Source organism: Nycticebus coucang, chromosome 9 (assembly GCF_027406575.1).
Source record: "Nycticebus coucang isolate mNycCou1 chromosome 9, mNycCou1.pri, whole genome shotgun sequence".
Lineage (NCBI taxonomy): Eukaryota > Metazoa > Chordata > Mammalia > Primates > Lorisidae > Nycticebus > Nycticebus coucang.
Genome location: NC_069788.1, coordinates 111,761,394 through 111,778,353, shown reverse-complemented (window position 1 = coordinate 111,778,353; position 16,960 = coordinate 111,761,394). Strand labels below are relative to the sequence as shown.

The following is a 16,960-nucleotide window of genomic DNA, read 5'->3' as shown; positions in this document are numbered from 1 at the left end:
AGTATCGGCGGCGCCTGTGGCTCAGTGAGTAGGGCGCCGGCCCCATATGCCGAGGGTGGTGGGTTTAAACCCAGCCCCGCCCAAACTGCAACAAAAAAATAGCCGGGCATTGTGGCAGGTGCCTGTAGTCCCAGCTGCTCGGGAGGCTGAGGCAAGAGAATCGCATAAGCCCAAGAGTTAGAGGTTGCTGTGAGCCGTGTGATGCCACGGCACTCTACCCGAGGGCGGTACAGTGAGACTCTGTCTCTACAAAAAAAAAAAAAAAGTTTAATATCTTAGTAAATTTTATGCAAAAAATATACTAAAACCAGGTAAGTGTCTTATGTGCCTACAGTTCCAGCTGGACTCCCAGTTAGAGTCCAGCCTAGGCAACATAGCATGACCCCATTTCTTAAAATAAAATAAAGAGATATGTAATTCTGTTCCTTTTAAAAATATGTTTTTATGTAATTAAAGTAAGTATAGAAAAAACCTAGAAAAATATATACAAATTACCAGACATATCTCTGGGGGGTATGTTTAAGACAGTTAAGATTACACAGGACTGGACCAGGCTCGTTGGCTCACGCCTGTAATCCTAGCACTCTGGGAGGCCAAGAAGGGTAGATTGCTTGAGCTCAGGAGTTCGAGACCCGCCTGAGCGAAATCGAGACCCAGACCCCGTCTCTAAAAATAGCCAGGCATTGTAGTGGGTACCTGTAGTTCCAACTACTCGGAAAGCTAAGGCAGAGAATTGCTTGAGCCCAAGAGGTTGCTGTGAGCTATGACAGTATGGCACTCTACCACTGGCATCAAAATGAGTCTCTCTCAAAAACAAAAACAAAAAAAATTACATAGGACTTTTTTCAGTATACCTTTGTGAATAATTTAACACATGAAAAAAATGTATCTTCACAAATGCATATATGTGGTTCTGTTTTTCTTTTTTTACACAAAGGATCATATAAAATGTATTGTTCTGCTAGATTGTATTTATTTTTTAATTAATTTGTTTATTTATTGAGACAGTCTTGCTATGTCTCTTTTGGTAGAGTGCCATGGCATCGCAGCTCACAGCAACCTCAAACTCTTGAGCTTAAGCAATTCTCTTGCCTCAGCCTTCCAAGTATCTAGAACTACAGGCGCTCATCACACACCCAGCTATTTTGTTGTTGTTGTAGTTGTCATTGTTGTTTAGTTGCTCGGGGCCACATTCAAGCCCTCTAGCCGTAACCCCTATGCTACAGATGCTGAGCCTGCTAGATTGTTTTTAAAATTAACTATTAAATTATGGACATCTGTCCAAGTCAGTATCTATAGCCCAATCTTATTTGTTTTAGTGGAAGTTTAGTATTTCATTTTCTATTACTTAGTTGACAGGTGTTTATAGATTTCTTTCAGGTTTTTTTTTTTGCTATTATAATCATATTAATACAACAAATAATCTAGTTCATATATTTTTTGGCATTTGTATTAGTATTTCAGTAGGTTATATTCCTAAAAGTGAATTACTGGGTCAAAAAAATACATGCATTAAAAAATTTTCTTTTTCTAAGACAGAGTCTTACTATATCACACAAGCTCAAGTGATTCTCTCCTACCTTTGCCTCATAAGTAGCTGAGGTTACAATGTGAGCCACTGAACCTGGGAAAAAATTTAATAGATAACACCAGATTTCCCTCAAAGGGGAATTTCTTTACTTTTCTACATTCATTTTCTACAATAATTAACTTTTGTAATCAGAAAAGTAAAATACTTCAAAATGAAGGAATAAATGCCATGGGTTAGTGAAAAAAGGATATAATGTAAAAAAGAAATATGATTTAAATCTTATCTTCCATGGGTACTATTATTGAGGAATAATTTCTGATATACCATTTAAGTTTTTCATATTAATTCAAATTTTTCTTTGTTTTCTTAAAGGAAGCTTTCCCTGTCTACAAACTGCATTGAAAAAATTGCCAACCTGAATGGCTTAAGTAAGTGATCCACAGTAACAGCTGATTCTTGGATTTTTCTATTTATTAGAATAAACATTCCAGAGACACTGGATGCTGATACCTGTTTTTTAAGGTTTTTTTTTGTCTTTTTTTTTTTGAGACAGAGTCTCACTTTGTCGTCCCATGGTAGAGTGCTCTGGCATCATAGCTCACAACAACCTCAAACTCTTGGGCTCAAGCAATCCTCTTGCCTCATTTTTTCTATTTTAGTAGAGATGGGGCTGTGCTTTTGCTCAGGCTGGTCTCGAACTCGTGAGCTTACGCAATCCACCTGCCTCGGCCTCCCAGAGTGCTTGCACTACAGGCATGAGTCACTGCATCCAGCCAAAAGATGTTTTTAATACTAAATGTATTTTACTTCACTAATCCCTAGTGGAGTAAGGGAGACTATATGTAAATATATGTTTCTATTTTCTAGTCCGAGTTTTCATAAGAGATTTTTTGGAAGCAGGGACAGAATCTCACTTTGTTGCCCTGGATAGAGTGCTGTGGTATCATAGCTCACAGCAATCTCAAGCTCTTGGGCTCAAGCAATCCTCTTTCCTCAGCCTCCCAAGGAACTGGCACTACAGTTACCTGCCGCAACACCTGGCTATTTTTAGAGACAGGGTCTTGCTCTACCTCAGGCTGGTTTCAAACTCCTGAGCTCAAGCAACCCACCCACCTCAGCCTCCCAGAGTGCTAGGATTATAGGTGTGAGCCACTGCACCTGGGCCCCTTATAAGAGATTTGAAATGAATACGCTCCCAAACTTAAAGTTAAAATCTTCTTTGCTTTTATTTTATCCCTGTAATATTTTACTAACCAGTAATTGAAAATTGAAGACCATGCATTTTAAATAGCTAACCTTTTCTTTTTTTTTTTTCTTTTTGAGACAGAGTCTCACTATGTTGCCCTTGGTAGAGTGCCGTGGCATCATAGCTCACAGCAGCCTCCAACTCTTGGGCTTAAGCGATTCTCTTGCCTCAGCCTCCCAAGTAGCTGGGACTACAGGTGCCCGCCACAATGCCCGGCTATTTTGTTGTTGTTGTTGCAACTGTTGTTGTTTAGCTGGCCCGGGCCAGGTTCGAACCTGCCAGCCTGAGTGTATGTGGCTGGCACCCCCATGAGCTATGGGTACCACCAATAGCTAACCTTCTTTTTAACTTAATGTTAGTGTGATGTGAAATTATGGTTGCAGTGTTTACCTTAGATAAATCAATGTTATTTCCTACTTGACTACCCATTTTTATTAACACAGCTTTTCTTACTCATTGTATCAGGATATTTATTATAGAAATTGTATTCAGGGCTCTATATTTACCACAATTTTGTAATATGATTCTTATAAACAAAAAAAAAAATGTTTTCTTTCCACTACAGAAAACTTGAGGATATTGTCTTTAGGAAGAAACAACATAAAGAATTTAAATGGACTGGTAGGTTGTTATTTATTATTTAAGAAAGTACACATTTTTTTCTTAGTATTAAAAATGTGTGTCTCACATTAATAAGAAATTAAAAAGTATGGGGCGGCGCCTGTGGCTCAAGGAGTAGGGCGCCGGTCCCATATGCCGGAGGTGGCGGGTTCAAACCCAGCCCTGGCCAAAAAACCACAAAAAAAAAAAAAAGAAATTAAAAAGTATATGTTTGTCTATTGCAGAAACTTTACAAAATAGAAAAACATCTATTAAAAGAAACTATAAAGCGGCTGGACGTGGTGGCTCACGCCTGTAATCCCAGCACTCTGGGAGGCCAAGATGGGTGGATCGCTTGAACTCAAAAGTTCGAGACCAGTCTGAGCAAGAGCGAGACCCTGTCTCTAAAAATAGCTGGGCATTGTGGTGGGCGCCTATAGTCCCAGCTACTTGTGAGGCTGAGCCACTCTTGCCTCAAGAGAATCTCAAGAGAATCACTTGAGCCCAAGAGTATGAGGTTGCTGTGAGCTTTGATGATGCCATGGCACTCAACCCAGGGCAAAAAAATGAGACTGTCTCAAAAAAAAAAAAGTAATTATAAACCAGTGACAGGTTAAACACAGCTAACATTTTGATTTGTACCTTTTTCCCCTTTCTTTCTATTCTCCAATGGTATGCAAATAATGAAATCATACTATACATATTGTTTTGATCTCCTTTTTCACTTACTATATAAGACTCTGTTTTCAATATCATTAATTCAACATATTTCTTGAGTGTTTCTTTTTGGGGGGGGCGGGCAGAGTCTCACCTTATTGTCCTCAGTAGAGTGCTGTGACATCACAGCTCACAGCAACCTCCAGCTCTTGGGCTAGGGCGATTCTCTTGCCTTAGCCTCCCGAGTACCTGGGACTACAGGTGCCCACCACAACGCTCGGCTGTTTTTGTTGCAGCTGCCACTGCTGTTTTAGCTGGCTGGGGTCGGGTTTGAACCCGTCACCCTCGGTATATGGACCGGTGCCCTACCCATTGAGCCACAGGGGCCACCTTCTTGAGTGTTTCTTTTAAGCCAGGTACTTTCCTGGGCACTAGAGGTACAAAAAAAATATTTTTGAAAGTCCTTGCTATCACAGAACTTACATTATAGTGGAGGAGATGTACTAAAACATCATTGTATAATACATTGGATGGTGATGAATGCAATGAGGAAATATGAAGCATGGTAAGAGAATATAGAGTGACGGGGACCATAGGGCTGACCAAGGAACAAGTGTTCTAGACTGAGGGGATAGTAAGTGAAAATGTCCTAAACCTGGAGCTGCTTGATGTCCTTGAATAAGAGCAAAAAGAATTGAGTGAAGGAGTATTGTCCTCAGTGTTGGAGGGGGAGCCAGGAACCAGGCCATATAGAGCCTTATAGAGCATGGTAAGATTTTAGATAATTTTTCCAAGTGATTTGCAAAGCTGTTGGAGGTTTTTGATCAGAATATGTGACTTAGTTTTTAAAAGTGTATTAAAGGGGTGGCGCCTGTGGCTCAAAGGAGTAGGGCGCCGGCCCCATATACCAGAGTTGGCAGGTTCAAACCCAGCCTCGGCCAAACACTGCAAAAAAAAAAAAAAAGTGTATTAAAGCTGCATGTTTTGACCTAGAAGGATATTCCTGATATATTGTTGAGCTCAGCAGTTAGGGCGAGGGCCACATACACGGGAGCTGGCGGGTTCAAACCCGGCCTGGGCCTGCCAAACAGCAATGACAACAACAAAAAAATAGCCAGGCCTTGTGGCAGGTGCCTGTAGTCCCAGCTACTTGGGAGGCTAAGAGAATGGCTTAAGCCCAAGAGTGTGAGGTTGCTGTGAGCCATGACGCCATGGCACTCTACCGAGGGCAACATAGTGAGACTCTGTCTCAAAAAAATAAAAAGGGTGGTGCCTGTGGCTCAGTGAGTAGGGCGCCGGCCCCATATGCCGAGGGTGGCGGGTTCAAACCCAGCCCCGGCCAAACTGCAACAAAAAAATAGCCAGGTGCTATGGCGGGCACCTGTAGTCCCAGCTACTCGGGAGGCTGAGGCAAGAGAATCGCTTAAGCCCAGGAGCTGGAGGTTGCTGTGAGCTGTGTGATGCCACGGCACTCTACCAACGGCCATAAAGTGAGACTCTGTCTCTAAAAAAAAAAAAAAAAAGAAAAAGAAAAATAGAAAAAAAAAAGGAAAATGTAAATTACAGGGGAAAAAAATACCTTGCATACTATGAGTGCAAACAACATAACATGTATATGCACACAGAGCTATCTATTTATTCATATGTGTACAATTTTTTTTAAGTATACAAAACAAACACAAAATTTTTGTTACCTCATGGAGCTGAGGGGTTAGGTAGGAGAAGAAAAATTTTCATGGTGTGTTTCATATACTTATAAATTACTTGATTTGTTTTTTGCAATGAGTATATATTTTAGAATTAAAAATCTTAATAGTGGTGCCTGTGGCTCAAAGGAGTAGAGCACCAGCCCCATATGCCAGAGGTGGTGGGTTCAAACCCAGCCCCAGCCAAACTGCAAAAAAAAAAAAATCTTAATAGTTGTATAATCAGTAATAAAACATATTGAGTCACTCAAATATTTATAAAGTGCATACTTTATGTATCAAGCACTACTGTAGATGTTAATTAACAAAACTGGCATGGTCAGTAGGACCAGAGAGAGAGAGAAAAAGAACAAACAACTCAGATAGTTATGAGTAAAAAGAAAAAATAAAATTATGAATGGCGAGAGTTACTGCCTAAAGGGCTGCTTTAGATATAGAATGGTTGGATTATCTTTGAGGAGGTGACATCTGAGCTGAGATGTAAAGGTTAAAAAAGGAGCCAGATTAGTGGAAATCTATTGTAATAGAGTTCTTAAGACAGAGGGACCAGCAAGTACAAACGTTTTCAGATGGGAATGAATTTGGCACGGTCATGGGAGAGAAAGGCCAGTGGCTAGAGATTACCAGTTTTAAGGTAAAGAAACTGAGGCTCAGAACCTGCTCAAGAATAGTGACAAGATATTCCTAAACACTATTGCTGAGACAGGCAGTTTGTCAAACTGTTACAAACTTCAATATGTATTTACGTTGTCTCAACTATTCTATATCTATGAGTTTTTCATACTCACATACATGGACAAAGATGGTGGAGCAAGTATGTTCATTGCAACATAATTTATACAAAGATTTTAACAATGTTTTTATCAGTAGTGGGTTAGCTAAATAAATACTTTGCATCAATGTAAAACAGAGAGGTAGAACTTACTTGTATGTGCTGAAGTGGAATAATTTGCAAGACACATTGATTGTTAAGTGGGGGAAAAAAGCAAAGTGGAATTTATATGTATATACATGAATAGAGTATTTCTGATTATATATTTCATGAATAGAATATAGCTGTTACCTCTATAACAGGGAAGGGAGCTAGGGAGATGGAGCGAGAAAAAGATTTTTCTTTTTATATTTGCTTGTACTGTTTTTTGTTTTTTTTTTAATCTTGTTAATATTATCCTTTCCATTTAAAAAAGTAATCATTTCCGGGCGGCGCCTGTGGCTCAGTCGGTAGGGCGCCGGCCCCATATACCGAGGGTGGTGGGTTCAAACCTGGCCCCAGCCAAACTGCAACCAAAAACTAGCTGGGCGTTGTGGCGGGCGCCTGTAGTCCCAGCTACTTGGGAGGCTGAGGCAAGAGAATCGCTTAAGCCCAGGAGTTGGAGGTTGCTGTGAGCCATGTGAGGCCACGGCACTCTACCGAGGGCCATAAAGTGAGACTCTGTCTCTACAAAAAAAAAAAAAAAGTAATCATTTCCCCCCACACACAAAAAGTACAAACAAACAATATTTGTATGTCCATAGCTGCATTATTTACAGTAGCCAAAAGGTGGAAGCAACCCAAGGATCTATTGAGAGATGAATAGATAAACAACAAAAAGATGAGAAGCTGATGGAGGGAAGAGGGAAGGAAGGAGGGAGAGGCAGAGAAGAGGAGGAAGGAAGAACTTAAGCCACAGTAGTCAAATATAGATAATCTGATTACAGATTCCATACTACAATTTAATGTAGTTTTCAAAACTATCAGGTATATTTTCTCTTAGTTTGTTGCTTGCCTCTTCATTGTATTCATGTTTGTCATGTGGATTTAAATTTTTTTTTCTTTTTTTTTTAGAATCAAGGTCTCTTTGTCACCCAGGCTGGATTATAGTGGGGCAATTGTAACTCAGTGTAACCTTTAACTCCTGGGCTCAAGAGATCTTCTCAGCTCAACCTTCCAAGTACCTGGGACTATAGATGCATAACACTACACCTTGCTAGTTTTTTCTTTTTGTACAGATGAGGTCTCACTGTGTTGCCAAGGCTAGCCCTCAAGTGATCCTGCCTTCTTGACTTCCCAAAGTGCTAGGATCATAGGTTTGGCCATGGCACTGATCGAGTTTAATTTTTTTTTTTTTTTTTTTTTTGAGACAGAGTCTCACTCAGTCACCCTGGGTAGAGTGCTGTGGCATCATAGCTCGCAGCAACCTCTTGGGCCCAGGCTATCCTCTTGCCTCAGTTTTTTCTGCTTTTAGTAGAGATGGGGGTCTCACTTTTTGCTCAGGCTGGTCTTGAACTCGTGAGCTCAAGCAGTCTTCCTTGGCCTCCCAGAGTGCTAGGATTACAGGTGTGAGCCACTGCACCTAGCCTTGAGTTTAAAATTTTTTATTAGTCAAATTATATGGCTTTTGTGGTTAGTATTTTATTTAGAAGGTCCTGGCTACTTACATTTTCTTTTTTAATATAAATTTTTGAAGTTACATATATTTGTTCATTTATTTATTTATTTTTGAGACAGAGCTGTCACCCTGGGTAGAGTGCCCTGGCATCACAGCTCACAGCAACCTCCACTCCTGGGGTCAAGCGATTCTCCTGCCTCTGCCTCCCAAATAGCTGGGATTACAGGCGCCCACCACAACACCCGGCTATTTTTTTGGTTGCAGCTGTCGTTGTTTGGTGGGCCCGGGCTGGATTTGAACCCGCCAGCTCAGGTGTATGTGGCTAGCACCTTAAGCCACTTGAGCCACAGGCGCGCAGCCAAAATTTTTTAATTTTAATTTGTCTAGAGGTTATTTTTCTGTGTGTCATGAAGCAAGCATGAAACCTTATTTTTATTCTCTAAATAAAAAGCTTATTATTAGAATAATAAAAGCTTATTATACTATAAATAGCTCTCTTAGCTATTTATTGAAAAGTCTCTTTTTATCACTGTTTGAAAATGTCACCTGATATATTCCAATCTACCACACTAGTAGGTTCCTGGATATTTTCTTTCTGTTTGTTTTTCTTTCTATATGTTCCAGCTTCGATATCATACTGCTTTAATAATTTTCTCTGGCTTTAAATATATGTTAATATTTGTTAAGATGAGTCCCAGCTTTCCTTGGGTATTTACTCTTTGGAGAAACTTAAGAATTATTTTGTCAAGTTCATGAAAATACATTCCTATTGGAAGTCTTGGATTGCATTTAAATTTATCGATTGATTTGGAGGGCATTTGTATGTTTATAATAATGAACATTATAGAAAGATACATTCTATAAAGATACATAGAAAGATACATTCAGATTTTTACATCCTTTAGTAGAATTTTATGGTTTTAATTCGTATAAGGCCTTGTACATTTCTTCAACAAAGATGTATTGCTGAGTAATTTTTTTAATTGACACATAATAATTGTACATATTTATGGCACGATGTGATATTTTGGGTACATATATACTATATAATTGTGTAATGATCAAATCAAGATAATTAGCATATCTATTATCTCAAACATTTATTATTTCTTTGTGGTGAAACTTTCAAAATCCTCCCTTCTAGCTATTTCAAAATATCATTATTTATTGCTTAACCACATGGATACCATTCTTAGAAGTACAGCATTAGGTGATTTTGTCATAGGAACATGGCGTACTATATACACTAGACTATATGGAATAGCCTCTTGCTCTTAGGCTACAGACCTGTTCAGCATATTACTGTACTGAATACTGTAGATCAATTGGAACACAATGGTAAGTATTTGTGTATCTAAACATATCTAAACAAAGAAAAGGTACAGTAAAAATATGGGATAGAAGGTAAAAATTGTACCACCCCACCCCATATAGGATATTGACCATAAATGGAACTTGTAGGGCTGGAAGTTGCTCTGGGTGAGTCAGTGAGTAAGCGAGTGAATGTGAAGGTCTAGGACAGTACTGTATACTACTGGAGACTTTATAAACACTGGATACTTAGGCTACACTAAATTTATTAAAATTTTTTCTTCAATAATAAATTAACCTTAACTATAACTTTTTACTTAATAAACTTAATTTTTTTAAGTTTTTTACTTTTTTTGGAATAACACTCAGCTTGAAACACAAACACATTACAGCTGTACAAAAATATTTTCTTTTGTTTTTTTTTTTTTGAGACAGAGTCTCACTTTATTGCTCTCGGTAGAGTGCTTTCGTGTCATAGCTCACAGCAACCTCCAATTCCTGTGCTTAGGTGATTCTCTTGCCTCAGCCTCCCGAGTAGCTGGGACTATAGGTATCTGCTACAATGCCTGGCTATTTTTTGTTGCAGTTTGTCCGGGGCCAGGTTCAAACCCACCACCCTCAGTATATGGCTCTGGTGCCCCTATCCACTGAGCCACAGGCTCCGCTCAAAAATATTTTCTTATATCCTTATTCTATAAGCTTTTTTCTATTTAAAAATTGTTTATTTTCTTTTTTACTTTTTTAAATTAAAACTTTTTTGTTAAAAATGAATACACAGGGCGGCGCCTGTGGCTCAGTCGGTAGGGCGCCGGCCCCATATACCGAGGGTGGCGGGTTCAAACCCGGCCCCAGCCAAACTGCAACCAAAAAATAGCCGGGCATTGTGGCAGGTGCCTGTAGTCCCGGCTACTCGGGAGGCTGAGGCAAGAGAATCGCTAAAGCTCAGGAGTTGGAGGTTGCTGTGAGCTGTGTGAGGCCACGGCACTCTACCGAGGGCCATAAAGTGAGACTCTGTCTCTACAAAAAAAAAAAATGAATACACAAACGTACATAGCTGACCTGAGTCTGTCTCAGCCTTAGTCCCTTGCCTGTCCCCACCTTGGGTTAATTCTGAGAACAGGTTTCAGAACAAGGAAGTTCCCAGAAACCCCCTAGCCATAACCAAACAATGGAAACTTACCCAAGCTGAGTTTCCCAAGCTACTAAGTGAGTTTCCTGAGCTATCCCTGTGCCAACCGCCACACTGTAACCCCCTGAGCCAACCACGACACTGTAACCACCACGTTCTGCTTCTGTAATTGCTTGCTTGCTTGCCACGCAGCACAAAAAGGGTATAAAAATCAGCCTGCTCCTCACTTCAGGGCCGCCTGCTTTTTGGAGCAGCGGTCCTCTGCGCAGGTGTAATAGATCACCATCTGATTTATACCTGAAATGGGGTCTGAGTCTTCTTTACAGGCCACAACGGGTACAACAATATGTAGACAAAAACTCTCAATTTTCCATCGCTGGCAAATTGATCAATTCCCCAATTTTCCAAAAAAATGTTTACTAAAAATTTTTAACAATTTGTTTTAGATATGGTAGGAGAGAATAAGATAGGATAGAATTTCCTTTAGGTAGATGAGACAGCTTTTGAAGCTATCTCTGATATTTTGTTCGTTCATTTGAAATATTTACTTTTGTTTAGCTTTTAGCCATTTGGATGTAGTTGTTTAGCCAAGACCAAATTTCAGTGCATTTAGGGACTTTACTTAGGTAAAGGAAATAATTTCTTATGTGTATTGAATTATATATAACTGTATACACATATACATGTTATGTGTATTGAATCATATATAAGTATATACATGCATATTTGGGGCATAGTTTTCTCTTTCATAACATTTTCAATCTATTATTTTGTGCACTTCCCTAAATATAGGAATTTATTAATTAACTCAGATTACTATTTATATAGTAAATAGGAAAGTGGAGACAGACATTCCAGAGACTTCCACGGAAGGGTTAGCTCTGGGGTAGATAGGACTATCTCGGGTTGTCCATGGAAATGGATGATGGCAAGTTGTTTTGGCAGCCAAATGGCTTCCAGGAGGGCCAGGATTTCTTCTTTGTGTTTAATGTCCTTTCCGCTAGAAGTTAAGAGTCCTCTTTCTTTATAAAGGGCCTCACGGATATGAGCTGTGGTGAACGCGTACAGGCTGTCTGTGTATATGTTGGTGGCTTTCCCCTTAGCTAACCATAAGGCTTGCATAAGGGCAATAAGCTCTGCTTTTTGAACCAAAACTCCGTGTCCTAATGTTTGTTCCCAAAGAACCTCCGTGAGTGAGGTAACAGTTGCTCCAGCTATGCCTTTACCTTCACGGATATAACTGCTGCAGTCCATGAACAGGTCAAGGTCGGTGGTCTGGAGGGGTGTGTCCTTTAAGTTTGGTCGCAGGTAGGAAAGGGTATCCAGTGTGCCCAAGCAGTCATGAATGGGCCATGTCAGATCGTCGTCCAGCAGAAGGGTGGTCGGGTTCAAGATGGCTGTTTTGAGGAATGTTACTCGGGGTGGATCAAGAAGTTAAAACCTGGTACTAAGTGAGGCGGGAGTTGGAGATCCATTGGTCAGGGGGACTCCAGAGGAGAGTTTCTATGATGTGGCCCCCAATCACTTGCAGGTCCTGTCCCAGGGTTAGCTTTTTGCTTCTCTGACTAGTACAGCCGTAGCAGTGATGGCCCGCATGCACCCAGGCCACCCAGAGGCAACTGGATCTAGGCGCTTGGAGAGGTAGGCAACAGGTCTTTTCCAGGGACCTAGGGTTTGGGTAAGGACTCCTTTTGCCATGCCCTTGGTCTCAGCTACGAAGAGTTGAAAGGGCTTAGTGATGTCAGGCAGGGCCAGGGCAGGTGCAGAAACGAGGGCATATTTTAGTTGGTTGAAAGCATTTAGTTCTGCCTGGCCTCACTGGTGGGGCTTATTGCCTCCCCCTGTGCTAGCGTACAGAGGTTTGGCTATTTCTGAAAAGCCACAAACGACAGTATCCGACCAATCCCAGAAATTCACGTACTTGCCTCTTAGTAGTCAGTGGGGGAATGCGGAGGATGGCTTCGATCTGGCTCTTGGAAAGGGTACATTGGTCTTCTTGTAGCTCATAGCCCAGGTAGGTTGCGACTGTGGTGCATAGTTGTGCCTTTTTGGCCAAAACGTGGTATCCCAGCTTCCCTAGTTCTTTAAGGAGGTTGATAGTGGTGTGCTCGTACACTGTCTCTGTCTCTGCAGCTAACAGGAGATCATCGACATATTGCAAAAGGGAGACACCCTGGTGAGCATCCCGAAAAGGGAGGAGGTCTTTGCTCAGGGCTTCAGCAAATAAGGTGGCGGGGGTGGGGGGGATGAAGCCCTGGGGCAGGCGGGTCCAAGTCAGTTGTCCAGTTTTCCCCGCTCTCCAGGTCAACCCACTCAAAAGCGAAAGTAGGTTGACTAGGAGGAGAGAGAGGAATTGTGAAGAAAGCATCTTTCAAGTCGAGAACTGAAAATCAAGTTCTAGAAGGGGGGATTAGGCTGAGCAAAATGTAGGGGTTCGGAATGGTGGGATCGTGTCCATTGGGGCGTTCACCTCCCTTAAGTCCTGGACAGATTGATAGTCATTTGTATCAGATTTTTTAACAGGAAGGAGGGGAGTTTTCCAGGCCGATTTGCACGGAACCAATATGTCTGTCTCTTGGAGTTGGGTGATGTGCACTGCAATGCATGTCCTGGCTTCTCGGGACAGGAGGTATTGGTGGACTCGGACCAGGGTGGCTCCACTGGAGACCTGCACTACCACTGGTGGCTGGTGGCTTGCCAGTTCCAGGGGATTGTCTTCAGCCCATACTTGTGGAATCAGTGATTTCCAAGCACGGAGGTGCTCTTCCTGAGGTGGAACTCTGTCAAGTCCTTCAAAGAACACGTACTCGTCCCCATGGGGGGCGGAGAACAAGATATGGGCAGGGCTGTCAGGTACTGACAGGACAGCTCCAGCCAGCCTCAAGGAGACAGTGGCATGGAGTTTTTGCAACAGATCTCGTCCTAACAAGGGGTATGGGCAGTTTGGGATAACTAAGAAGGAATGGGTGATAGTGCCTTTACCTAAATCAGTTATGTGGACCATAGTCCAGGGGACTGCCTGGGGCTTCCTGGTGGCGCCTATGATTGTTGCTTTTGGCTTTGTGATGGGTCCTTAGGGTTTCTTTAAGACTGAAAATGTTGTGCCTGTGTCTACTAGGAAGTCTACAGGCTGGCCCCCGACTTTTAAGGTTATCATGGGCTCCCTGGGGCCTACGGGAAAGGAGCCCTGACACCTACGTCTTCCCGATGAGAATTTTAGGTATCTGTTTCTTGATTGCCCTTCGGGGGTATTCATTCTTCCGGTGTCCTATTTCTTTACAATAGGTACATTGATTCGGCGTTAGAGGGGGGTCTAGACTCCTTGCCTTGGGGAGCTCCCTGGGTGCAGGAGTGCTCTTGGAGAGCAGCTATAACAACTTTAGCTGTCCGTTTAGTGGTGGCTACCTCCACGGAGTCCCAGACCCGTAGGGCTATCTCTACCAACTCACTGAGTTTTTCCCTTCAAAACTTTCTAATTTTTGTAGCTTTCTCCTAATATCTGGGGCCAACTGTGCACCGAAGGCCACGTTTATGGCTCAACGATTGTCAGGGGCCTCCGGGTCAATGGGAGTATAAGTTTTATAGGCCTCTAACAGCCTTTCTAGGAAAGCCACAGGGCTCTCCGTGGGTCCCTGAATGACTTCACAAACCTTAGACAAATTGGTCGATTTCTTAGTGGCTGCCCGGAGACCTTTTATTAGAATCTGGGGGTACTCAAGTAGAGCTCTCCTACCTCCATCCAAATTGGGGTCCCATTGGGGTTGTTCTCTTGGGAAACGAGCCTTGAGAAGAGCCACATCGGTGGTGGGCTGCCTGTCTGGTCCTTCAACAGCTTTCTGGGCCACCCTCAGGGTGTGCTCACACTCCTCAGAAGTGAACAGAACCTGGAAGAGTTGTTGACAGTCATCCCAAGTGGGTTGGTGGGTGAAAAAGATAGTTTCAAGAAGAGAGATTAACCCTTGTGGTTTTTCTGAGTAAGGAGAGTTTTGGGTTTTCCAATTGTACAGATCACTGGTAGAAAAGGGGACATATACCATGAATGGCTGACCCTCCAGGGCTGGAGTGGGGGCCAACTGGTGTAGGTCTGGGAGGGACCACTCAGGGGCCCTCCTGCAGCTTCCTGGGCCTGTGGCACCAGGGGAGCCAACAGTGCAGGCGCCTCTGGCTAGGGGTCATATGGAGGTGGGTTCAAAGACTGAAGTTGAAGGGGAGGGTCTAAGATGGGGTTCTCCGGAGGAGGGGGCAACACAGAGGCTTTAGGCTCCTGTCCTTTCGATTTGGGGGGCTCTGTTTTGGAGCAGTGAGCTTTTGCAGATCCTGACGGGGAGGCAAAAAGGATATGAGAGGGGGTTAAATGATTGGCACATTTCCAAGCGTAAGATGGTCCTTCGGAAGCTATGTCAATTCAGACATCAATGTGGGGAATCTGGTCCGGGTGGCCAGGATGACCATAAACGATCATCCGAATACTGGAAAGAGCAGAGAGGTTAAAGGTACCCATAGGAGGCCATCTGGTCCCAAAGGACAGCCAGTCTAGTTCACAGAGGATAAATAAGGTGCCTGGTTTCACCTTTTCACCATAACCTCAGGCACAGCGGCTGAAATTAGAGAAGTTATTAAGGAGACACTGTAAGGGAGTTAGCGGGATGGATGATCCTCCTGAGGAGCAGGCTGATTTTTATACCCTTTTTGTGCCGTGTGGCAAGCAAGCAGGCAAGTACAGAAGCGGAACGTGGTGGTTAGCTTGGGGCGGGGTTACAGTGTGGTGGTTGGCTCAGGGGGTTACAGCGTGGTGGTTGGCACAGGGACATCTTAGGAAACTCAGCTTGGTAGCTTGGGAAACTCAGCTTGGGTGAGTTTCCATTGTTTGGTCATGGCTAGGGGGTTTTCGGAAACTTCCTTGTTCTGAAACCTGTTCTCGGAATTAACCCAATGGGATGATCCCATTTCGAACAAATTGGTAAGCGGACACTTGACAGACGTAGATGAATAAAGACAGACAATCCAGACAGACAATCCAAAGAGACAGGGAGATGTTTCTCCTCCATCTCAGGAACTGACTCTCAGCTGCATCCAGCTAGTCTAGTCCCCCCAAATTCTTTTGAGATCCAGACAGACTCACCCAAAGTGCCACAGTTGAATCACCAGAATGGAAAATTTGGGGACCTGTGCCCCAGATCCACGCATCCAAGGGCCCCCGGGTGGAGGAACGTCTCTCCAAAGCCTTCCCCTGGAGCCGCTGGCCAGCGGCGGGCTCAGATGGAGGTCCGAGGGCAAGGATCTTGCTGGGGCCTCCAAAATGTTGTACCCATTGCATCCTGTAAAGAAGACTCGGACCCCATTTCAGGTATAAATCAGATGGTGATTTATTACACCTGCACAGGGGACCACTGCTTCAAAAAGCAGGCGGTCTGAAGTGAGGAGCAGGCTGATTTTTATATCCTTTTTGTACTGCGTGGCAAGCAAGCAAGTACAGAAGCAGAACGTGGCGGTTAGCTTGGGGCGGTGTTACAGTGTGGTGTTTGGCTCAGGGGGTTACAGCATAGCAGTTGGCACAGGGACAGCTTGGGAAACTCAGCTTGGTAGCTTGGGAAACTCAGTACCTTGGGAAACTCAGCTTGGGTGAGTTTCCATTGTTTGGTCATGGCTAGGGGGTTTTCGGGAACTTCCTTGTTCTGAAACCTGTTCTCAGAATTAATCCAAGGGGAGCTGGGGACTAAGGCTGAGACAGACTTGGGTCTTTTGGGGGGCTTGTGGTCTATTACAGTATGTAAAATGACATTAAATGTGTCATTAAAATCTGGTAGAACCCAAAATTGAGTCTAAATCTTTTGATTAGTATTTAATCAGGTGTTTTTTTTCTCTCCTTCATACCTTATAAATTGGAAACACGAGAAGGATTAGGATCCAGGGCAATGGAAATGTATGCAATAAAGTTTAAATTATCCGAGGACTGATTTCCCTTCCTTCAAAAGATATATATGGTATAATAATTAAAATCTTTTGGGAGGCTCGGCACCTATAGCTCAAGTGGCTAAGGCACCAGCCACATACATCAGAGCTGGTGGGTTCGAATCCAGCCCAGGCCTGCCAAACTACAGTGACAACTACAACCAAAAAATAGCTGGGTGTTGTGGTGGGTGTCTGTAGTCCCAGGTACTTGGGAGGCTGAGGCAAGAGAATTGCTTACGCCCAGGAGTTGGAGGTTGCTGTGAGTTGTGAGGCCACAGCATTCTACCCAGGGTGACAGCTTGAGGCTCTATATCAAAAAAAAAAAAAAAAAAAAATCCTTTGGGAGACAGTGTCAGAATACTAGTTGAGAGGGCTTGATTAAATCACAAATTGCTGATATAAGTGTGCCAGGATGGACTGATAGAACATTATTTTACTTTGAAAGTGTTGTTTCCTCTC

At 42.8% G+C, this 16,960-nt stretch overlaps 1 protein-coding gene across 2 annotated transcripts in view; it reads left to right on the top strand.

Annotated features, from left to right (window-relative positions):
- The window catches only part of DNAL1 (dynein axonemal light chain 1), a 39,471-nt gene that overhangs the window by 10,914 nt on the left and 11,597 nt on the right, over positions 1-16,960 (top strand). For both annotated transcript variants that reach the window (XM_053601435.1, XM_053601436.1), the window contains exons 4-5: positions 1,904-1,959; positions 3,343-3,398. In XM_053601435.1, the coding sequence (XP_053457410.1) occupies positions 1,904-1,959; positions 3,343-3,398 (112 nt within the window). The remainder of the gene's footprint in view (positions 1-1,903; positions 1,960-3,342; positions 3,399-16,960) is intronic.